Consider the following 24,207-nt stretch of genomic DNA (forward strand, 5'->3'; position numbering starts at 1 on the left):
AATCAGAAATGGTACGATAATACTATCATCTTATGCATTCATCTGCACCCAATTTCATTAATATTATACAGTACATAATAAAATTGAACAAATTCCTGGATAACAAGCCCTCAAAAAATGAAAAGACAAAAAGAAACCACCTTTCTGCAAAACCCAGCTAAGCACAGCTGCTTCTGTTCTTGACTGAACTCGGGTCCATGAAAGCCATTGAAATCAGGAGGAAACAAGCAGGATTGAAACGTGTTCCATTATGAAGCTCCCTATAAGTTGAAATTTTGTTATGGAATTAAGAGACCTACTTTTCATGCAGACATTACTTTTTATATATTAAAACTAGATAACATTTAAAATAAGAACTTCTCTATCTTCCTTTGAACAGTTCATTAGACAAACACACAAACCTATTAACAAATAATAATTTGGGTAGATATATGGAAACTTAGCTGGTGAAATATACAATAAGGTAACACAATACATTTATCATAGGAGAATGAGAAAAATAATAGATAATTACAGATGAGAACTAGAAGGAAATAAAATTTGCATGATACAGCAAGCTCGCTATCTTGGTGAGGCCATACCCTTTTGCATTCCCTCAATGTTATATAAAATGTCATTTATTTTCACGAGGGGAGTGATGTGATCAGCACAACTTCTGACCTTTTTGAAATATCCATTGATATACAGTAAAAGGAAAGAGAAAATGAGATTTAAGCTATGGGTATGTTGGGATCCGATTTATATGGTGCTTAAAAAATGCCCACAAGTCTTCAAACAAAGGAGGGGAAGCACTGAGTATTTCATCAGCAAACAGTACATCTGGTTATTGAAAGCCCTCCACATCTGCAGTGGAGCAAGCCAAACTTGAACTTCATAGTGACATAAGATATATTTACTAACAGTAAGTTATTAAAATGTTTATATCTATTTCTGTAAAAAGACTACATATGTATGAAGTTCAAGCTGGCTTCCTTTCTAGGAGAGAATATGAAGGGACTTAAGCATCAATTGTGGCCACTCAGAGGCCCAAGGAACTCTGTTAGGGGGCTTATTCCTTCACCCACTTACTTCTCTGGTCCTTCTCTCATGAACAGAGAGCAACAATACCCGAAGTCCAAAGGTGCAAACAATTTGATGTTTATTGGGGTGAACTTCCAGCAAGCATGATTCCAGTTTCCTTCCTTAGTGTACCCCTTCCCAGCTCTGACACCACAGAGCCTTATACCTGAGTCCCTGTTCCCATTCCTGCCCTTAGCCAAACATGATTCCAATTTCCCCACCCCCATTCCCTGTTCCCATTTGCCCCCCACACACACCCACCCACTTCCTGATTGACTGCAGACTATATAGTAAAACTTGAGTTCTGCTTAGCTATACCTTAACCAATCATTTTCCTGAAATTTAAGTAACCAATCCTAACATATTGTAACATGATTATGTAAAAAGAAAAGGAGTACTTGTGGCACCTTAGAGACTAACCAATTTATTTGAGCATGAGCTTTCGTGAGCTACAGCTCACTTCATCGGATGCATACTGTGGAAGCTGCAGAAGACATTATATACAAACAGAGACCATGAAACAATACCTCCTCCCACCCCACTCTCCTGCTGGTAATAGCTTATCTAAAGTTATCATCAAGTTGGGCCATTTCCAGCACAAATCCAGGTTTTCTCACCCCCCTGGATTACCTGGATTTGTGCTAGAAATGGCCCACCTTGATTATCATGCACATTATAGGGAGACTGGTTACTTTGGATGAGCTATTACCAGCAGGAGAGTGAGTTTGTGTGTGTGGTTTTTGGAGGGGAGTGAGGGGGTGAGAGAACCTGGATTTGTGCAGGAAATGGCCCACCTTGATTATCATACACGTTGTGAAGAGAGTGGTCACTTTGGATGGGCTATTACCAGCAGGAGAGTGAGTTTGTGTGTGTGTGGGGGGGGGGGGCGGAGGGTGAGAACCTGGATTTGTGCTGGAAATGGCCCAACTTGATGATCACTTTAGATAAGCTATTACCAGCAGGAGAGTGGGGTGGGAGGAGATATTGTTTCATGGTCTCTGTGTATATATAATGTCTTCTGCAGCTTCCACAGTATGCATCCGATGAAGTGAGCTGTAGCTCACGAAAGCTCATGCTCAAATAAATTGGTTAGTCTCTAAGGTGCCACAAGTACTCCTTTTCTTTTTGCAAATACAGACTAACACGGCTGTTACTCTGAAACCTATGATTATGTAACCAATTATATCCCACCACCTTAATTAGTTTACACCCACCAAAATTAATTATACAGCAGACAGAAACAATCACAGAACCAGACAGAGATTATACAGACAAACAATGGGGAAATGGGGACTACGGTGATAGAACAAACACAGAAATGAGGATTTCACATCCCAGCTATTGATAAGTGAGTTCTTACCAGACAGGATGCTATCAAACTAAGTTTCCTTTTACATCTTCCAGGCACTTCCCTTTCTCTGGAGGCAATAGGCATTGTCAGGACAGGATTGTATTCCTAACAGCCCAATAGCACCTTATTTCAATGTGACTAGTTTGGAATGTGAGGATGTGACCGGTTGCTTCCCAGCTGATGGCTGCCTCTGTTGCTTAGCCAAAGATCTTCGCCTAAGCACAGGGCCTCAGACTGTCACAGTAAGAGAAGGCCCTTACACCGGCAGACAGTGATTTTGATTCTTTCTTTTATACCTCTATAACTAGCTAAGTGATAAGAATACACCTAAATTCTTAAGAGTTTAGGCCTTTTACAGACAGGCCTGAATATCTATATCCTAACAAACTCCACTTCAGATGAACATGAAAGAAGATATGAGAGACCTATCAGGGTGAGACCACAGATGGAATAATTTAAGAAGAATTAAGGAAAATGTGATCAGGCTACTAGGAAAAGTAGTGGGAAGATCATAGGGAAAATGTCTAAGGAACCATGTGACCAGGTGCTGTGTCTTCTCTCCTTCTAAAGAGGAAAAGGCCAAAGCTGAACCATAATCTGTCTAGTGATCAGGAATCGAGCTAATATAGAATTACCAAAGAGGATGAAGAGGCAAGTTCTGTACATAGTGCAGAACTTGGCCCAAAATGTTCATTAGACAGGGGGAAAAATAGGGATGTTATGCTGTTTTCTGGGTTCCTTGGTAAAGGGGGCAATAATAAGAGGAAGAATGTCCTGAGGCATGTTGGGGAATCCACACTTGGTAGTGCTGGGGATGGAAGTAGGGGAGGAGGATGCGGCAGTGGGGAGACACCTGAAGGGGAAGATCTGATACAGCTGAGAGTGGCATCCAAGATATAGGCAGAGATGTGAATACTGGGTTGACACAAATGATGTTGCAGTTCTCTCTCGTATCAAATGAGATTGGAGGAAGTATTAAGATACTGGTGATCAGCCTCCCAATCAGGTGACAATGTAAAGATAAGAGTTTAGGAGTCATAGGGCCAAATTTGCTGCTTTTGTAAATTGGCCCAGTTCCACTCACTTCGGTGGAGCTGTGCCAATTTATACCAGCAGAAAATTTTGACTCAGATGGCTTCTCTGGTGACCTATTGTGTCTGAGCTGGACACAAGGTCTGCAGAGGGGCTGTGAGGTAGTCCACATACCCGTGGCTGCAACTATGCCTTTTTAAAAGATTAGTGAGTATCCCTCTCAGGGCTGTGCAAAGAGGGGAGGGAATGGGCGGGGGGGGGAGGGGGGGCTTCAAACATTCTGTAAAGGGCCCTGGGTTTTTTGGCTTTGATTTTTCACTTCTTACTCTTGTAGGTCCCTTGCTCCTCTGTGACGCCTCACTTCACTTGACCTCAGTCGAACTTATCCACATTCCTGGGCTCTAGCTCATTGATTTCACCTGATATAGCTCTGAGTTTCACAGAAAGCTTGTCCTCTTACCTGATTACACTCCGTTTCTGAGATTAGTTAGATCTTTTACCTACAGCCACCATCGTCCCAAACCTAGCAATTGATTCATGAAGAGTGTGGTGGGGTGAATTCTTACAGTAACTGACTGTTTCCTCCCCCCCCACCCGTGATACCTACAAGCACAAGAGTAGTGCTCAAAACCACAAGCGGCAACAGATCTATAAAAAAAGATCCAAGTGTGAGTGGTCTACCAAGCTGCTTAACACTCACATAGTTTGATCGTGCTACTGGTGAACAATCCATGAATGGTTCTGCTACTTCCACTTCTGGGCCTTCCTTAGCCAGTGAGCCTGCTCACTTTGGTGGGTGTGTGCTGAAGGCATTGGTTCTGGGACTGAAAGTTGTACTAGCAACCAACAGGCAGCTGTTATGCACATGGGCACTGAAAGTAGTTCAGTTATTGAAAACCTGGGAAGAATTTTGCCTTTGGTAAGGAAGATCTGGCTGATTGGCTGCACATGAATTATTAGCTCCTTTTTGGTAGAAAATGCTCACGTAGTTAATGTACAGCAAAACTTTTTGCATAGCAAATGCAAAGGAAGGCAAATATTAAAACTGTGGTTCTTGGTCAGAATTCCTAATGGGGAATTATGCACACAGCCTGTATATCTGCCAACAGTGACTCTTGCCTCCTTATTCTGTTTCACTTGTTTGCTTTTCCAGACAAATTCCTCCTGTTCTTTTGTGAACCATAGAAAGGAGGACTTTTTGTGGGTGCATTTATGATGCCATTATTCTTGGATACTAGCTTGTGAGCCTAGTTGGGGCCCAATGCATTAGAGAAGCCCTCTGAAGGCCTCTGTACTTGTACTCTGCCTGCAGGACATCTCATCTATGATTACTTAATTTCTGCTTGATTGATGAACCCTGGAAGGGGCAGATTATCCAGGGCTCAGCTCAGGTCTCTTAAATCCAGACTGATGCACTGAAACCCAGATGCTGCAGAGCAGAGGCCTGGCTGAGTGCTGGAGACTGGCCCAGACCTGAGGGGTACCCTGGCATTGGAACGCCAATGAGTCGCACAGCAGACAAAGATATGCAGACTTGCTATCAGATTCAGATGGACATGTGGCTAGGGTTGCCAGGTCGAAAATGGACCCCTGCAGTTCTGGTCAGCACTACCGACCAGGCCATTAAAAGTCTGGTCGGCGATGCAGCAGGGGCCCAGGGCTAAGGCAGGCTTCCTACGTGCCTCAACTCTGCACGGCTCCTGGAAGCAGCAACCGGATCCCTGCGGCCCCTAGGCACAGGGAGGCTCCATGCACTGCCCCTGCCTGAGTGCCGGGTCTGCAGCTACCATTGGCCGGGAATCGCAACCAATGGGAGCTGCAGGGGTAGTGCCTGCAGGTGTGAGGGCAGTGCGTGGTGCCATGGAACCTCCCTGGCCGCTCAGGCATCTAGGGGCCACAGGGACCCAGTGGCTGCTTCCTGGGAGCCACAGTAAGCGCTGCTGGGACTCCGTACCCCCTCCAACTCCCCAAACCCCTGCCCCAGTCTGGAGTCCCCTCCTACACCCTAAGCCCCTCATTCCTGGCCCCACTCCAGAGCCCACGCACCCCACCCCCTGCCCCAGCTGGTGAAAGTGAGGGTGGGGCGATGGAGGGAGGTGGGATGGAGCAAGCGGTGGGTGTGGCCTCTGAGAAGGGGCAGGGCAGAGCAGGGGTGTTCGGTTTTGTGCTGTTAGAAAGTTGGCATCCCTACACGTGGCAGAGTATTTTTCATCTCTTGGATAATCTGCTGTACTTGGGTGAGAAGTGACTAGCTTTGAGATGTTCATTTGAGAAATTAGACCATTATCGTAATGGTAACTCTTTAGGTTTACTTGAATTGCTTGCAAGGTATGATAGTATGTTGCAAGGTCATGTGGAAGCTATTAATTCTGGTATTGCAATGGTGATGTACTTATTAAACCAAATTCAATATTATTTTATTATAGGATCAAGAAAAGTACAGCAGACTATTTTCAACAAGGTTAAGAAAGCTAACTACTTCTCTGTTATGTGTGATTGCATTCCAGACCTTTCCCAAATGGAACAAATGCCTCAGGTGTTAATGTTCAGATTTTGAAAGATGAAGTGAAGGTCATTCAGAGTTTTGTGGATTTCACTGAAATCCACACCAAAGGAGCCCAGGGTATTATGGAGGCTATTTTAGAGAAACTGAAAAAAAGATGGTATAAATATGGCTGCTAGCCCTGTTGTCATTGCAGGGGAGAATGCTAATATGGCTGCAGCATACAAACGTGTTCAAAATCTAATTTAGCAGTAAATCAGTATGCATCTTTCATCACATGTGGTGCCCACTCACTGAATCTCATTGGAGAAGCTCCTGCCATGGTGGTTCCCCAAGTTGTTGTTGTTGTTTTGGAGTTGTCATTTCGACTTCTAGTAGCTTGCATGTGTTGAAAAAACACATTAGCATTACATCAGACTGGCAAAGCACACAACCAGATGGCCAGCCTGGGTAAAGGTAATTGATCCACTACAAAATCAGGTTGATGGTGTTTTTTGATTCTGTAGACGAGATCAAGAAAGCACACAAATTTAAATTGGAAACTGAGAGCCTGCTAATGAACGCTTCTTCTGTGTTTTGTTCCATTGAGGAGACTGCTGCTTCACAGGCTGAAATGTTAGGCATATCCACGCAGTTCAAAGAACAGTGTTCTTGAAGGAAGAAAATAATGCAGATGAACTTGCAAAGAATGAAATGTCATCAGATTTCCCCTCTTTCTCCCCCACCCCACCAAAAAAAAAGTTTGAGTTCCAGGTTTTCAAGCCCATTAGACACTGTATCAGCACAATTGGACAACAGGATGCATAAGTATGATGGAGTCAGAAAAAGGTTGGCTTTTTTTGGTGGGTGAGAAACTGAAGTCTCAGCAGCGAAGATGTAAAAGACATGCTTGACACTTAGCAAGTAGCTACTCTGAAGATTTAAACTTGGAGTTTTGGGAATGAGATTGAGCTCTCTGCCAGGTTTTTGCAAGCAAACTTTTAAGGGAGACTTGGAAATGAAGGAGCCCATTGACCTCCTTAGCTACATTCACAAGAGATCTTCAGATGTGAGTTTCCCAAACACACAACAGCATTGCAATTTTTTTTTAAATTTTTTTATTTTTTGCTGCCTTCCGGTAACAATGGCTGCTAACAAAAGGAGTTTCAGCAAGCTAAAATTAATCCTGGGGCTGAGAAGATAGGAGCTGCTAATCTGAATGCAGAGGGGACTCATAGCAGAAAGACAGGGTTTATATACCATCCCCTGGGTGCATGGGGGGCAATGTCTTAACTGATCCTCACTGGCCAATCCATCAGCTCAGTTCATTCATTCCTCTCCTCTCTTCTTCCTCAACGGAGTGGGGGATCCTTAAAGGAGCCACTATCCCTTTTTCCTGCTGGTCCAGCCAAAGATCCCTCCATGCTTTTGAGATTGCAGGAGGTTCATTTGCTGTTGATTTCAATGGGACCAGGATTACACTTCTTCTACTTGTCCGTACTAAATTCTGAAATGAATGGTAATAGTTAAAGCAAAAACAGCTTATTGTAAACAAATTAATTTTTCAAACTGGTCATATATACAATATATATGAATGAAAAACTGTTTGTTGTCCACATGCCCATAGAGGAAGAGCATAAATGAATACTGTGCTTCAGGGCTGCTGTAAAGACTCTCAATGGAAACTGAAGAATATGTCTGAATTGATTTATGTGAAATTGGAACTCTGTAATGACTGTTGAAAAGGTGGACTCTTGGGCGTTTTGGGTTATATATTTCCTTCATGCATTGTCTGCTGTTCTTTAGATTTATGATGGTGCCATCATGACACATACTGCTGGGTTATTTTCTTTTGGTTTTTAGTTTTAAAGAATTGTTTCAAAGTCCGCACTATGAAATGACATGTTTGGAAAGTAAGAGCTTGTCTTGGGAACTTTGATCGCTGTTTTTGTTAACTGTGTGTTTCTTATGGTGTCTCTGCTTTAGAATTCTGTTTCTGCATTTTCCTTACTCCCTGGTGGTGCTTACACTGTGTCACTTCATTTACATGGTATTTCTTTTTAACTGCTGTACTTGTGTGTTGCATGGTGTGCAAACAGCTCAGCTGCTTGCTATGTAGTCTTTATGGCTATATGATAACAGTATTGGTGGTTCTTCGAGAGGTGTCCCTATGGGTGCTCCACTCCAGGTGTTGGTGTGTCCCTGCACCTTTGCTCATAGATTTTTACAGCAGTACTTGTACCGGTTACGCACATGCAGAGCCTGCCCCCCAGTTCTGAATGTACCTTAACAGTACACGTACACTTCGGTCTCCTCAGTTCCTTCTCTACTGTCCCTGACCTGAGACGGAGCTCAGCAGACTTCTTAGAGACTCTCTTCCTTTGTTCATATACCTTGCCTGTAAAGTTTGTTACCAGTAGTACTTAAGTAACATTTTTCCTGTCTTTTTTTTTTCCTCTCTCAAACTACAAAAAAAAAACCTCTTTTGAATCCACAATGCATACATTAGACGTATGTAGGGCTTTGTCCTTCTATTTGGATAGTACCAAGCCCTTTAGGAACTCTTCCAGACTTTTTGTCTCCATTGCAGAGCACTCCAGAGGGACACCTATTTCTACCCAGAGACTTTCAAGCTGGATCTCTGAGTGTGTCCGACTGTGCTACCAAATAAAGACAGGTTTCAGAGTAACAGCCATGTTAGTCTGTATTCGCAAAAAGAAAAGGAATACTTGTGGTACCTTAGAGACTAACCAATTTATTTGAGCATGAGCTTTCGTGAGCTACAGCTCACTTCATCGGATGCATACCAAATAAAGAAAGTTACACCTCCTGCCAGCATCAGAACTCACTCCACTAGATCTGTGGTTACCTCTGTGGCTTTTCTATGCAAAGTTCCTCTGGCTGACATCTGTAAAGTGGCCACATGGTCTTCTGAACACACATTTGTTAAGCATTATGCCCTTACTCAAGGCTGTCTCTCTGATACACGATTAGGCAGAGCTGTATTATCTACCACATTCTTACCAAATGTGAAGTCCCTACATCCTTGAGGTACACTACTTTTAAGTCACCTGGAGCGGAGCACCCACAGGGACATCTCTCTCTCTCTCTCTCTCTCTCTCTCAGAGGAGGTTACTCAGCCTGGGCAGTAACTGACGTTCTTCGAGATGAGTGTCCCTGTGGGTGCTCCACTACTCACCCTCCTCCCCTCTACTTTGGAGTTGGGGTAGCCTCCATTGTAGAGAAGGAACCGAGGAGACCAGTTGTGCATGCGTACTATTAAGGTACACTCAGAGCAGGGGAGGGGGGCAGGCTCCGCACGTGCACGATGGGTACGAGTACTGCTGTAAAAATCTCTGAGCGAAGGTGCAGGGACGCACCAACACCTGGAGTGGAGCACCCACAAGGACACTCATCTCAAACATCAATTACTGCACAGGGTGAGTAACCTCCTCGTATGTTTGCTGGCCACCCGCACCCTGCCTACATGTAGGAATTGACAGCGAGTCACTCCCTTATATTCCCACTGAATGCTTCTCCCATGTTAGAACTGGAGAAACTTGCCATTTTACAAATGCCTTTTTTACTGTGCATTACATTTATTCTTAGTAACCTTTCATCATGGCTTCATTTTATTTGCTTGCTTTACAGACAATCTATTATATCTGTATCACTAGATCTTTTTCCAGTGTTAATAACAGCATAACCTTAAAATTGTAAAAGATTTATCGATTGACTCTTAAACAATTTTAATGTTGGAAAAAGTTCTGCAATGGGTAGAAAGCATAATAGAGTTTGGTATTGGAATGAAGTATTTGAGATTTTTTTTATTATTATTTTTAACCTGATAGTTGAGCTGAAAGCAAACCTGGTGTTACTGCGTGATATTTCTTTAAATAACATGGCTTCCCTTTCTGTGCAATAAACGTTGTGTCCCATTATTGACAGAAGAATCAAAACTAAACTACATATGTCTAATGGCTCTTGTATTCAAAAACATAACCTACATGGTTGGTCAACTAGAATACAAAGTATTCGTAGATTTATACTTTGCAAATATAGGGTTTTTTTTTAAATTATTTCTTAATTCTGGGTTCCCTGTTGCAAGAGGTAATGATATCTTTAGCCCCTAAGCAGAATAGTTCAAAGGATGCAAATCTTAACACTGTTTCTAAGTATTCATGAGGTTGCCATCTAATAGGCAGGTGTTTAGAAGAAAAACACAGAACCCTGAGCTCAGGTCTTGATAAGTTGGACAAGGGACACATTCTTTCTGGCATAAAATCCATCACACTTGTTGCCTTCAAACGCTGAGGTGACATGGACACACTGTGGGTCAACCCAGGGGGTCTAGAATTCAAGTGCCTTTTGTATTAGGGCATTTATACACATGCAGCAGCGCAGCTGTACTGATGCAGGGGCGCCACTGCAGCGCATCTGGTGAAAATGCTCTATGCCAATGGGAGGGAGCTCTCCCATCGATATAATAAAACCACCTCTATGAGCTGCGGAAGCTATGTTGGTAGGATAAGCTGTCCTGCCTACACAGTGCTGTGCACACAAGTGCTTATGCTGGTGTAACATATGTTGCTCAGGTGGTGGTTTATTCACACCCCTGAGCAACATAAGTTATGCCAACGTAGGCTGTAGTGTAGATAGAATCTAACGGTTTGAAGACCAGTCTGGAGCTGGCAGCCATATAGGAGAGTTGTCTGATGGATCTGACTCAGTGTTGCAATCCAAGCTGGAAACCACATGAAAAAGGGTCCTTGTTGCTCTTCATTCTCTCAGATGGTAGAGGAGAGCAAGGAGCTCTTGATGAGACTGAATAAAAGTTACATACCTTAGTTGATCTTCCTTTACAAGGGGCTAAGTGGTGAGAGTTTGAAAATGTCCTTAACGGCTGGAAGCAATGATGCCTTGTGTCTTTCCTTTTCTTCTAACCAAGCTTAGGTCAGGTATGGTATAGGAACTTGAATGCAATCAAGCAGATATAGATAAACTATCATCATTTGTCCTAGTCATAGTTGATGAATTTTCCAAGCTATGGTGTGGGGAAGCAGGGAAAGTGTTTGCATCTCCTATGCAGTAGATCTCCATACTTAAAGTTCTTTCACATCATTAAGCACAAGGACTGCTTTGGGTACTAATATATAAAGAAGACCGGGATGGGGAGTAAAGAAGCTGATGGCCTTAGCCCATAGCTGCCAACTTCTCTGCATTGTAGGAATGTACGTGAAGCAGCTGCATTTCCCCTACGGTACCAGGAGGCATTACAAATTCTTGAAGTTCATTGCTCCCAGAGTTTTCTCTACAGCAGTATGGTTCTGTACTGCCTCCTACTCAGAGCTGTGCTCGTCTCCTGCTGTAATGTCTGGACAGATTTTTCATGATTAGCATCTATTTGCTTTCTTCCAGGCTTTGTAACAGAGAGGACCACTGACTTACTGGAGGTGTTTCTTTGTTTGCTTGCTTAAGTTTATAATATGATACTCCTTCTAATCATAGTAACCTCCTATGTTTTTACTTTATTTTTGCATACACTGTTCATATGGCTGGAAGCAAATCTTATATCTTGGGAAGGAATGTTCGTTCTTTTGGTTAGAACGGGAGTCTGGACAGCAACACTTGATTCTATTCCTGGCTCTTACCACTGACTTGCTGTGGGACTCTGGAAAACTTGCTTAGGTTTCTGGGCTACAATTTACACTTCTGTAAAATGGTTATATTAAGTAGTATCCACTGATGTGCAGTTTAATTTGCATAAGTACTCCATTATCCTTGGCTGCAAGATGGAATAAAAATGCAGAGTATTGTTGCTCTCCTGTCTGAGAAACATCTATGTCAATGTCAAATTCATACTACTGAGTGTTTAATCCCTTGATGCCTACGTTGAATTTCATAATCCATACCATCAATGCTATTTGAAGTGATGTAGAATTTAAAAATCTAGGGAGTACTTCTTTTTAGCAAATCTGATTTAGAAAAAAATTCTATTCATCATGTGGCTTAGTAATACTACTTTCCCTTGTGTTCCATTTCTTTCTTTTCCCTTTAACTTCTAGTCAAACCATCTTGAACCTTTAGAATGAGGGATCCCAGTAGGAAATTCTGTTGTTTTTTGATAAATTTTATGTGTATAAAGGGCAGAGAACTCGGAGTAAAGTGGTTAATGGCTTATATACACTAAAGGCATTTTTTGTACAGGGTTTTCATTGCTTTCAAAGCCAAGTTGAATGGGCTCCATTTATTTTTGTAAGTGGGTATTTTATTCTTTATTCTATTGAAATCTAAGAATTCCTTTTTAATCAGTCTTTTTATTCCAATATTTTATTCTGATTAAATTTATGGCACTAAATAGTATCTGATAAATCCCTGCCCCAGAGAATATGGTCAAAGCTATTAAAGGCCAACAAAGACAAGACCCAGCATGGCTGTTCTTTTAATTAAGGGTATGGACAACTTGAGGAGGAAAATGAGGAGAGAAGTGGCTCAGAAGGAAGTATTTAAGAGAAAAGGGAGGGGGAAGAGTGTGCTCATTGGACAAACCTAGGGCGGATAATGTAAGTGTAGTAAGCAGTATCAGTTCTGACATCTGGTTAAAATTTTAAGACCTAGTAACTTCCCTTAGCTCTTTGTATGCTCATTACATTAGGTGAGTTTTGATGTGTATTGTAACTGACAGTCTCTTCAGTGAAGACCTGATATTGCATTAGAGCCCCCAATTGTAATGTGCCTATGAGCCCTTACGATCTGGGGTACAGGAGTAGCTGGTCTTTCATGGATTCTTCATCTGGCCAAAAAAAAAAAGCTTCAACTGAAATATAAGTGAGTGAGTGCTTACAATTGGAATGAAATGTAGACACTTTTATTTTCTCTGGTGCTCTGATGGTAGAGCCTTTGTTAGTCTGCATGAATAAAGGCACACAAATGAGCAAAGAGAAGAGAAAATAACTAGCAAAACTGAAGGAGGTTGTGTCAGGACAGAACTGAAATGAGGGGAGCCTGGAAGAGAGCAAGCTAAATTTAGTCCAAGAGGGTCAATCAAGTCATGTACATGGATGGGTTTTAGCAGGGGGAATAAGAAGGAAAAGGTTATTTTTGGTGATATTAAAGGGGTGGATGCAGAGATTGATATGTGTATGTGCCATTTTGTCATGTGCATTGTTGCACTCATGCAATAGGTACAAGTGCAAATACACAGTGTATGCAGGAGCATCAGGTGTTTGCAATTTGGCCAGGCTGACTTCAGTGTTTGAAATGTTTAGAAAATTTGGACTCCATATAATTTGGAAAATATAAACTAATCTCAAAAATGTGACCTTGGGAGACATGACAGTTGCACTACCATGAGCCCTTACTATGAGGGAGCCTTCTCCCTGACATCCCTGGCCAAGCAGTAGATACACTCCAATCCCTGAGTCCTTGGAGCATCCCCCTGGAGTGCCGAGCTGCTTATCCACTGGACGCTCTCAAAATTACCAGATGGCTGTTCCAAAGGAACAGTACACCGCAGCTTACTAGTTACACCCTAGACCCCAGCTCACACCTAGACACACAACACGTGAATATGTTTACAGTGAAAATGTGAATAAGTTGATTTAACAAAGAACAGGGATTCAAATGATAGCAAAAAGAAATATTGGAGAAAAGGATTCCATATAAAATCAGTGTGCGTTCTAGAGCCTAAACTTACTTAATAAGATGTCCTCTTGTCTAATATGGAAGTGCTTTACCCAGAGTTCTTCCCATAGCGCTTCTCAACCAGGATAGTTGAGACCACCTTTTCCAACCCCTTCATGAGATCAAGACCTCTGGCAACTTGTCTCCCAAGATGGAGACTGACTGGGCATCTTTCTGAATCCCTAGATATGTTAGACCAAACCTTTTGTTTTTTTCACCTGTAAAACAAGGTGTTTGCCCTACCTGCTAATTTCTTCCCTCCGCAATGTCTTCATTGCACACTGAGTCAAATACTAAATTGACTTCCATGGTAGGACACGCAATATACATTGGTTAACCATGGAGAGAAGTGTCTCCCACCTTCTGTTGTGGTGGACTCAGTCTCAAGACACACTACTTCAGGGTGATCTGCCTTTAACTAGAAGGCCTCATGTAAATATATTAGAAATTGTGTTCTTATTCCATATTATCTGTATGTGCATTTCACAAAGATTATGATGATCAGTGTGACACGGGCCTTCGGTAGAAACAATGTGACTCTCTCTCTTTAGGGAGCTAGAATGTAAATACCAGACCCCAGGGATACCTGTAACTCTCATGTATCACTATGCCCTCTGCCATTTGTCATCAAGAGGTCCTTGGGTCACATCTGGTATAGAATGGAGGCAGCAGAGAGGAATTAGGAGGGAATCTAAATTCACTTTTGGAGAGTCTGGACCCAATTATGGTGTAAGAGCAGAGCAGCTCCAAACACTTGAACACACTCTGGGTTTACCTTGAGCTGGGTTTAGAATCTGGTCCATGGAGTCTGTGCTGGCAGCAGGGCATACAAGAGGAGGATGATAGGATGCTGGGAAGGGGAAACATGTCATATGGGAACTGGCTGCATAGTAAAGGAAGCTGAACCCTGGGATGAAGTGTCTGAGAGAACATTGAGGGGGATGAGGGTGAGTTGAAAGCAGAGGGCGAGTGAAGAAGTATTGAAGGAACTGAAGTGCTAGTGAAAGTACATTCAGCAAGATAGGATAATAGCCAAGTGAGCAGAGACTTGTAGAAATCAGGGGTGAAATCTTGGCTCCACTGACATGAAGGGTAAAACTCTCACTGACTTAATTGGGGCCAGGATTTCACCCCAGGAGCTGACAGAAAAAGGCGAATGATCAACAATTAAATAACTAAGAGATCCTGTCATTTGTTGCACAGGCGTTTAGATCCACCTGACTCTTATAAATGTTGGTTAATTTGATCAAGGTCTTAGTCAAAAAATTATTTAGACAATTGTTTCTTGATTCAAAAATATTCTCTGACATGATTATACAAAATCGTTAAAGTATGCTTAACTGTATTGTATTAATCCTGCAATGATTCTTTCCATCTTTATTATCAGCACTGCAGCAGTTGATCATTCTTTTTATGCAGGAAAAGTATTTGTATTCTTAAGGCAAATTTTAGGAAATGTTTACAATGACCAGCTTGCGTTTGATCTTTAAATCCTTTTCACGGATTTATTCAGCTACACAAATTAAGACATTCTATTAAATGAATGTTTAACTTTTTTGTATTATGTGAATTTTCCTCCTTTTTTTATCATGCTACATAAAATGATCAAACTGTATAGATAACACTAGTGAGAGCGGAGAACTGTGAGTTAGAACTTCTGGGTATGTCTCGGACTCATTGCGTGACCTTGAGCAAGACACTTACCCCTCTGTGCTTTAGTTGCCTCATCTGTAAAATGAGGATAATATATACCTACTTCACAGGGCTTTTTGTAAGGCTTAATTAATATTTTGTAAATCATTTGAGTTCCTCAGATGAAAGATACTATGTAAGTGCAAGCTTCTATAACTGTTAGTTGTGTTATCCTGTTCCCCCCACCCCCGAGCAAACAAGGAAACTATTCTGAGGGGAAACATGTGGTGTTTTGTTTTTTGTTTTTTTTTTAAAAAAAACATGGACCTCGGAAGTTTTAGGAATACAAAGACCTGTCCCACGTGTCATTTTCACTTTCTATTACCCAGGTCTTTTTCCATCCCTTTCATACTCTTTATCCTTCTGTTCCCCAGAAACAAACCTAGGTGTGATGGGGAAACAAGTCTAGGCATGACTACAGCCTGTTTGTTTGTTTTTCACTTGGTAACATAGTGTAGGTTTGTCAGCCATTTTTCAAGTTAGTAAAGGGGTTAAAATCAGCCACCTTGTTTGATATAAAGGCTATCAACTTTATTTCAATTCATTTAATAATTATGAAGACTTCCTTTTAATCAGCTTAGTCTTTCCCAATGGGGGGAAAAAATCCTCTTCTGGTATGAGAGTCATCATGGTGAAAACTAGATGTTGTAACTACTAGACTGTGATGATCAAAATGTTTAAATGTGTAAAATGCAGGAACCAATTAAAGCTGCTTGAAATAAGGCTTTTTGAGAACAAAAATTCATTAGATATCCTTAGTGCTCTTTGGATGAGCTAGTGGTGAACACTCCAAATTTGTTTTCAGTAATGAAAAAGGCCAGATGGCTTCTGTTATGTTGCCCTCTTAGTAACTGACTAAAGGGTTGTGTGAATCATCACTACTTCTCACTACCAATCGTAAAATGAGCACATTGTTTGTTTGTTTTCCAATCAAAATGCTTGCTATTCTTACTCTCAACTGGTAGGATCTTCCCAGTTTTTCTGGGTATGAACCTCTCTGATCCCAAAGCCTAATCTGTTCAGGCACAGGGATCTGTCATACAACGCAGTCTTCATCACTGGGGCCTGAGTGGTTATCACTGTCTACTCCTCTGCTCAAATTAAAACCCTAAAATGGTTTGGGCCTGTGTTAGAATGGTAGGACTGATTCTGATCTCATTTACACTGTGATACAAATCAGGAGTCATCCCATAGAAGTCAGTAAAGTGACACCAAAGAAAAAGTGGTATAAGCACTCTGGTGTGAAACCAAGAAAGCTGAGATCACACAGGGCTTGTCTACACTAGCAATTTACAGCACTGCAACTTTCTCGCTCACAGGCAGGGCTGGCCTTACCATGAGGCGAACCGAGGCGGCTGCCTCAGGTGCCAGACTGGGGGTGGGGGGGCACCACTAGGACCCAGAGTGTAGAAAATTGTGTCTGCTGCTGGTGCATATGTATTCTCTCTGCTCTAATGTACAGAGATGGTGGAGTGCTGTGAGGAAGGAGGGTACAAGAGACATGGCAGGCAGGAGAAAAGGTGAGAGGGAATAACAGAAAGCTGCAGGGAGAGAGAGGAGAGGAGGAGGAGCCTCTTATGTACCTCTCTAGCACCCCCAGGAGCCTGGACTGATTAACACCAGCTTCTCAGGGAGCTTCCTGTTTCCTGCTGCTTCCCTGAACCCACTTGAGGAGAACAGGCAGTCAACTGAAGTAGTAGGAGCCAGTTAGGCCCTTGAGACGCTGATATCTTCCCTCACTCAGGCCCTGCTACCAGCCTGCTTATTTGTCCCTGTCAATTGAGGGTTGAGAGTGGCTATAGCTGGCACAGAACAGCAGTCATGAGTGAAAGAAGAAGAAAACACTCCTCTGGGGCAGCATTAAGAAAAAGTAAGAAAGCAAAGGAAGCTTTCTATCTAAGCAGGAAGAAGCCCTCCTGAGATACATAGACACAAATGTTCACGGTGAGCCTTCCGGCCCCGGTGAGGATGCCTGATCTTCCACTTAGTCAGAGTGCAGGTGACCTGGCAGCTACTGCAGCATCCATATCTCCATCTCAAATGGATTTAACCACGCACATTCCTGAAGTGTAGATCGGAGAAGAGTGTAGTGGAAGCACAAGAAACAGCTGCTGCTGAGTTTAGTTCCTTAAGTCTAGATGATCCAGGACTGTGGACCTAGTTGAGCTGTAGCTTGAGGGACTTCCTTGTACTGCATGGGCCACAGCAAGTGGAAAAACTTCGTGTTCCCCAAAGACAATGAAAACAGAAGTTTCCATCCAACACATTACTGGCGTGAAATCCCCAATGGTGACAATGTAGCGAGGCCATGGCTTATGTACTCAAAAACCCAGAATGCTGCATACTGTTTTTGTTGCAAACTCTTCCAGTCTAATGTTCCAGCCACATTGGGTTCTTGTGACAAAGTTCCTCCTCTGCCTCGATGAGTCCTGTGCTTTTTGCTGGATTTGCTCGCTTCAGAGGTTCACGGCAGCCCTCAGCTTGGCCGCTTCTGCTAGAGCAGGGGTGGGCAAACTACGGCCCACGGACCGGATCCAGCCCCTCAGGGCTTTGGACCCAGCCTGTGGGATTGCCTCCCTTGGTGCCACAGGCCTTGCGCCGCTCTCAGAAGTGGCCGGCACCACGTCCCTGGGCCCCCAGGGGAGGGGGGGGAGGGTGTGTGCATTTCCCTTGCCTCCCAGGCACTGCCCCCCCCCGCAGCTCCCATTGGCTGGGAACCAGGAACCACGGCCAGTGGGAGCTTCAGGGGAGGTACCTGGAGGCATGATAAGGGCAGCGCATGGAGCCCTGTACCTCCCCCTCCCCCAGGGCCGCAGGGACGTGGTGCCGGCCGCTTCCTGGAGCGGCGCGGCATGGGGCCAGGGCAGGCAGGCAGGCAGCCTGCCTTGGCCCCGGTGCGCGCTGCTGCCGCCACGGAGATGCTTTAGGTAAGCAGCACCGGCCCGGAGCCCGAACCCCTCCTGCACCCCACCCACCAACTCCCTATCCTAAGCCCCCTGCCTGCACCTTGCACCCCACCTGCACCCCTCCTCTGCCCCAATCCCTTGCTCTGAGCCCGTTCCTGCACACCGCACCCCCCCACACACAAGCCGCATTCCCTCCCGCACCCCAACCCCCTGCTCCAGCCCTGTATACAATTTCCCCACCCAGATGTGGCCCTTGGCCCAAAAAGTTTGCCCACCCTTGTGCTAGAGGCTCAAACCTGTCATTCACTCAGCTAACCTCCTCACTGGCCAGCATGGGGGAAACGGAGAACAATCCCCGCAGTCTCTAGTGCGTTGGGGACAGGCCAGATCCCTTTCCAAATTAGACCTTCCCTTCTGGTATTCCTCACAGAACAGGGCAACTCCTCCTGTGTCCGATCAGGAGATGGGGGGAACCCAGGCCCACCCTCTACACCGGATTCCAGCCCAGGGCCCTGTGGATAGCAGCTGTCTACAATGTCCCCTATATCAGCTGCGTGACAGCTACAGTTCCCTCGGCTACTTCCCCATGGCCTTCCCCCAGCACCTTTTTTATCCTCACTGCAGGATCTTCCTCCTGAAGCCTGATCACGCTTGTATTCTTCAGTCCTCCAGCAGCACGCCTTCTCACTCTCTGCTCCTTGCTCTCCCCCCCCGCACTAACAGATGGGAGGTCCTTTTTAAACCAGGTGTCCTGATTAGCCTGCCTGCCATAATTGATTCTAATTTCTTTATTGGCTCCAGGTGTCTCAATTAGCTTACCTGTCTTAATTGGTTCTAGCAGAATCCTGATTGCTCTAGGGCAGCCACTGCTCTGGTCACTCAGGGAACCGAAAACTATTTGTCCAGTGGCCAGTATATTTGCCTTCTACCAGACTCCTGTACTCCACTGATCTGGGTCTGTCACAGTTCTACAGGGACAAAGAACCGGAAAAATTCGGCTAGAAATCTGGCATGCCAAGAGAAGGCAGCAAATCACCAGAGAGCATTCCATAGGTGGAAAGAGCCTCAAGCTTTTTTTGTCCCATGCACTTCTCATTCATTGAACTTGGTGGTCAGTGATGCAGCATCAGCTTCTAGTGAGACTGCTGAATTTTGTAATGTAATTCATATTTTTCTCTGCATCAACTCATCGATGGCAAATTTTGAAGCAACATCTGGGAACATCCTCTCTGACACTGAAACCACTGAGGGGCACACAATGGGAAAGTCGAGTGGAGGCCATAAAGCCTATCAAACACCAAATTGGGAAGATAGATGATGCCCTAGTTGCCATTATGGAGGATAATGCTATGACAGGAACTGTCGTGGGAGAACAGTGGCAGAGGGAAATGGAATCGCCAGAAACATACATAACTTCAAATTTCTGTGTGGCTTAGTGTTGTGGCATGACCTACTGTTTGAAATAAATGTTGTAAGCAAGAGACTCCACGGTGTTGACCTTGATATATCTGGAGCAAAGTCATACCTACAGTCTTACTGGTCAGATGAGGGATTTCAAAATGTTCTGAAGAGTGCCCAGATGTTGGCAGAGGAACTTCACACTGAAGCTATTTTCCCACCCATTCAAGAATACAAGAGTCACCGAAGATGACATTTTGATGACGAGGCATGGGATAATCCCATAAGAGACCCCAAACAACGATGCGAAGTTGAATTCTTTAACCAGGTGCTAGATTGTGCAATACAGTCAGTTGAAGAACGTTTCATGCAGCTCAAGGAACAAAGCAGTATATTTGGGATGTTGTAGGATATTCCAAAACTCCTCACTATACCAGAAGAAGACCTACACCAGCAATGCAGGGCACTAGAGACAGTGTTGACACAAGATGACATGTGCGATATTGATGCGAGTAATTTAGGTGATGAACTGAAAGCCCTTTCAAGATACATTTCAGCAGAATCAACTCCAAAGGCTGTTCTGGAATATATGTGCACAAAACAAATGACCACCCTCTTTCCAAATGCTTTTGTTGCTCTGCGCATACTTCTAACACTTCCTGTAACAGTTGCCAGTGGAGAACGCAGCTTCTCCAAGCTGAAGTTAATGAAAACACATTTACGCTCCATAATGACACAGCAGATGCTGGTCGGCCTTGCAACCATCTCGATAGAGCATGAGCTGGCCCAGGCTGTGGACCTTCAGGAAGCAGGTCAAATCTTTGCAACCAAGAAAGCACGGAAAGCACCACTTTGATTATTCAAACAGATAAAAATGCCAGTGTTTACTACGCAGACAAGAAAAGTTACAGTTGCTGTTCAGGGGTTTGAAAAGGTTACTTAACATTTTTGAACAAGGCATTTTAAGTTGTTAGTTCTCCTTTTATTGGGGTAGGTAGCAGAGCAGTACCATGAGAGCAGAAGAACAGGAAGAAGGCGGAATTGAGACCTTTCCAAGCTTTGGCCCAAGCGAGGGTGCATGGGGGCGTCATTTGAACTCTCTGCCTCAGGTGCCAAAATGTTGTAGGCAGGCCCTGTTCACAGGTGTGAAAAAACACCACCCTGAGTGCAGCAAGTTGCAGGGCTGTAAAGCGCCAATTTAGACAGTGCACCAGCGCTGGGAGCTACGCCTCTTGTGGAGGAGGGTTTTTTGGAGCTCGGGGAAAGTGCTCTCCCAGCCCTGCACTGCAACTACACAAGGAGGCATGCTGCCTCAATACCCTATTTGTGTGGTTAAAACTGTGATGCACTGGTAGTGCATTTGATTGTGTTGTAGTGTGTGGGTGGTGAATGAAGATCCTCAATCCTGCAAACATTTAAGTCTTACATTTAAATTTGGAAAATGTGGGTAGACACACTGAAGTCACTGAAACTGCTCCTGTGCTTAAAATTAAGTAAGTGTGAAAATGGCTGCAGGTTTGAGGACTTAATGCTGCCAGGTTTTTAAAAATTCAGATATTCAAAAGTGCACTTAGCCACACAAACCACAGATCGATGATTCAAAATATTCTACAGTTTTCTTGTTTTTCTGTACTGTTCGTTGAACTTTTGCAGTCTAACCTGATACACGAGCTCTAGTCCAAGTAGCAGCAGTACGTAGCGGGGAAAAAGGATTGGGGAGGGGAAAGTTTATTGGTTTTTATCTGTAATGTATTATAATTATAAACAAGAACAATATGTGTGTGGGGTGGGCGGGGGGACAAGCATGTTTTTATATTTCAGAGCTCACAGATTGCAAAGTACATGTAGGCGTCTTAAAACAGCTGGCTCTCCTGGTTACCTAACTTCCTCCTCCTGAGAGAAAAATATAGAAAAGAAAACAACAAAAGTAGTATAAATGTCAGTGTCTAAATGCTGGGAAGAAATTTATCTGGTTTTCCAGCTCCACTGACCAATCACATCTTGTCTGCAATGGTGAGCTTATTACAAACTAAAGCCCTGATCTTGCAAACATGTATGCCCATATATGACCTTACTTACATGAGTAATCAGACTTTAATGGGCCACTGCTCATATGAGTAAAATTGCACACATGTTTAAATTAAAAATGCAGATGGGATGTCCGTGATTAACCAGTTAGCCTGTTCAAGAAGTGGGATAATCTGAAAAGTGAACAGTTAAAGCTCATAGTGTTAATTAGACAGCAGTTTGTAAACAAGTTTTCTGTAATTTGGTGACATGAAATGAAGGCATCCACTTCTACAAATGATGGAAAGAAGCCATGTGAGCCCTCTTTAAGTTCAAAAATGTGGACTGTAACATTTAATTCCTTTGGAGAACTCAGGAGGTACAATTGAGAGACATTGTTGGGTCTGTATTTTACAGCTGTATCAAGCATGGTACGTCTTGGTAAAGGGTGCATGTATATAACATATATAAATGAATAAAATCGAATAGTGTTTCTCAGCATCCAAGACAAATTTTGTTTTAGGATCAAGCAGCCTAACAATTTCAAATGACTTCCAGAAGGTCTTTCTTATGTGCTGTAAATACAGATTTGCTCAATTGCAATGGTAGATTGAGAAATTCTTCAACACACACTTTTTATTTTTTTTAAAGAGATGGAGTGGGGTTAGGAATGGTGGCGGGGGCTGTATAGATAATGAAGAAACTTTTAATTATTCCTTTCTAGACCTTGCTGTACACTCACATGGTCACAAAATATAATGTGTACCATTGTAGTTCATTAATGCTGAATATTAATGCCTCATGTTTGTAATTGTCCTTGCACGCTTCAATCTTAGTTGTGTATTTCATATGACACTCCACATTCCAGGCCCTCCTGCAGCAAAAGGAAATAATTAGTTGGTTTGAATCTGTTTTTCTTTATACTGTTTCATCACAAGAGCTAATAACCGGCTGTCAGTTTGTATTATCAAAGTGCATTCGGAAATCAAAAGATTACAGTAGGGGTTGTTTTTTTTTCAGTTTTTAAACTTCAATAAAAGCATAGTTTAAATTAAACAAAACTTACAGCTAAATCCATTTCCTTTTTCTTCTTTTCCCCCATTAAAGTCAATTTATCTAAGTTTATAAGGAATTTATAAAGGTCTTATTTTCCATCAAGTTTGCCCACTTTGTGTTTCTGAACAAGTGAAGAAAAGTGAAATGTTACAGCATATTGTATGTCCAGTTCTCACTCTTTTTTATTATCTTTTTGTTTTAGGTGGTAGAGTGACTAGCCCCAAGATTAAGGATAAACTATTCTGAAAAGGTTGATTTTTCTTCCTGACTCAGAATAATGGATATAAAAGACCGAAGACACCGCTCTCTAACAAGAGGTCGGTGTGGGAAGGAATGCCGCTATACAAGTTCTTCATTGGACAGTGAGGACTGCCGAGTACCAACTCAGAAGTCCTATAGCTCAAGTGAGACATTGAAGGCCTATGATCATGACACCAGAATGCACTACGGAAATAGAGTTTCTGACCTAGTTCACCGGGAGTCAGATGAGTTTCCAAGACAAGGTATGTGTAATGCACAACATTTTTTTTTTTTGGTCCCAATAATCCCCGGTACAATAACTACTGTCAGTAATGTATATGTCTGCATGCCAGTAGCGTTAGAAATGCGTGTAAAATGGAGAAAGGATAATGCTTATCATTTTTACCTTTTTAAAGCAGCAACAGGGTTGCATTTTCAATTAGGTTTCAGAGTAGCAGCTGTGTTAGTCTGTATCCACAAAAAGAAAAGGAGTACTTGTGGCACCTTGGAGACTAACAAATTTATTTGAGCATAAGCTTTCGTGAGCTACTGCTCACTTCATCGGATTAGGAAATTCATTTCCTTCCATTGTCCCGTTAAGCTGTGAACATTTAGGCTTCCGATCCTGTCAGAAGTCACTTTCTGTAAGTGAGGCAAACCTAGATCACTGTTTTAACATATATTTTAAATAGAGAGGCACTAATGACTCCTAACCAGTTGTCATATTTGTCATATATTGGCAAATATTATAACCTTACAGTATGTCATTTGTATTAGTTTTAGGCATAATTGTGACATTTTCACGTTGCTTTTTGTTTCTTTGATTGGCTGTATTACTAAAATCAGTAAAACATTGTGATTAGCATACAGTAATTACTAATCTGGTACCTTGGATTTTCTCCCCTGTTTCTAACATGTATGACAGAAATGGGATGCTGTTTCTTTTGGCTTCATTTTGTCACTGCAGTTGGCTTATACTTTATTTAATAAAACAAATAGGAGGAGGAAACACATAATTAATAATTGGTTATAATATATTAGCACCTCACTGAGATTCTAAAACTCATATTAAATTTCAACTTTACACAATTCTCTTTGCATTAACAATTTGAATGACCTACTCAATATAAAATTGTCTGCTTCAAATATCTATCTAGATTCTACTGAACGAAAGAGAATTTAAACTTCTCTAAGAAATAGCTTAAAATATGTCTCTTTGTTAGTGCCTCACTGCACATGTTTCTGCTTCTATTTTGAGAGTTGTCTTAGTAAAGTGAAACACAGCATAATTCTGTGTGTTT

The 24,207-nt window shown here is 42.8% G+C and overlaps 1 protein-coding gene across 9 annotated transcripts in view; it reads left to right on the forward strand.

Annotated features, from left to right (window-relative positions):
• The window catches only part of TENM2 (teneurin transmembrane protein 2), a 1,431,609-nt gene that overhangs the window by 610,561 nt on the left and 796,841 nt on the right, over nt 1-24,207 (forward strand). For all 9 annotated transcript variants that reach the window (XM_074960653.1, XM_074960654.1, XM_074960659.1 and 6 more), the window contains one exon: nt 22,869-23,169. In XM_074960653.1, the coding sequence (XP_074816754.1) occupies nt 22,944-23,169 (226 nt within the window). In that variant the 5' untranslated portion in view covers nt 22,869-22,943. The remainder of the gene's footprint in view (nt 1-22,868; nt 23,170-24,207) is intronic.

The sequence above is a fragment of the Natator depressus genome, chromosome 8 (genome assembly GCF_965152275.1).
Source record: "Natator depressus isolate rNatDep1 chromosome 8, rNatDep2.hap1, whole genome shotgun sequence".
NCBI classification, from domain to species: domain Eukaryota; kingdom Metazoa; phylum Chordata; order Testudines; family Cheloniidae; genus Natator; species Natator depressus.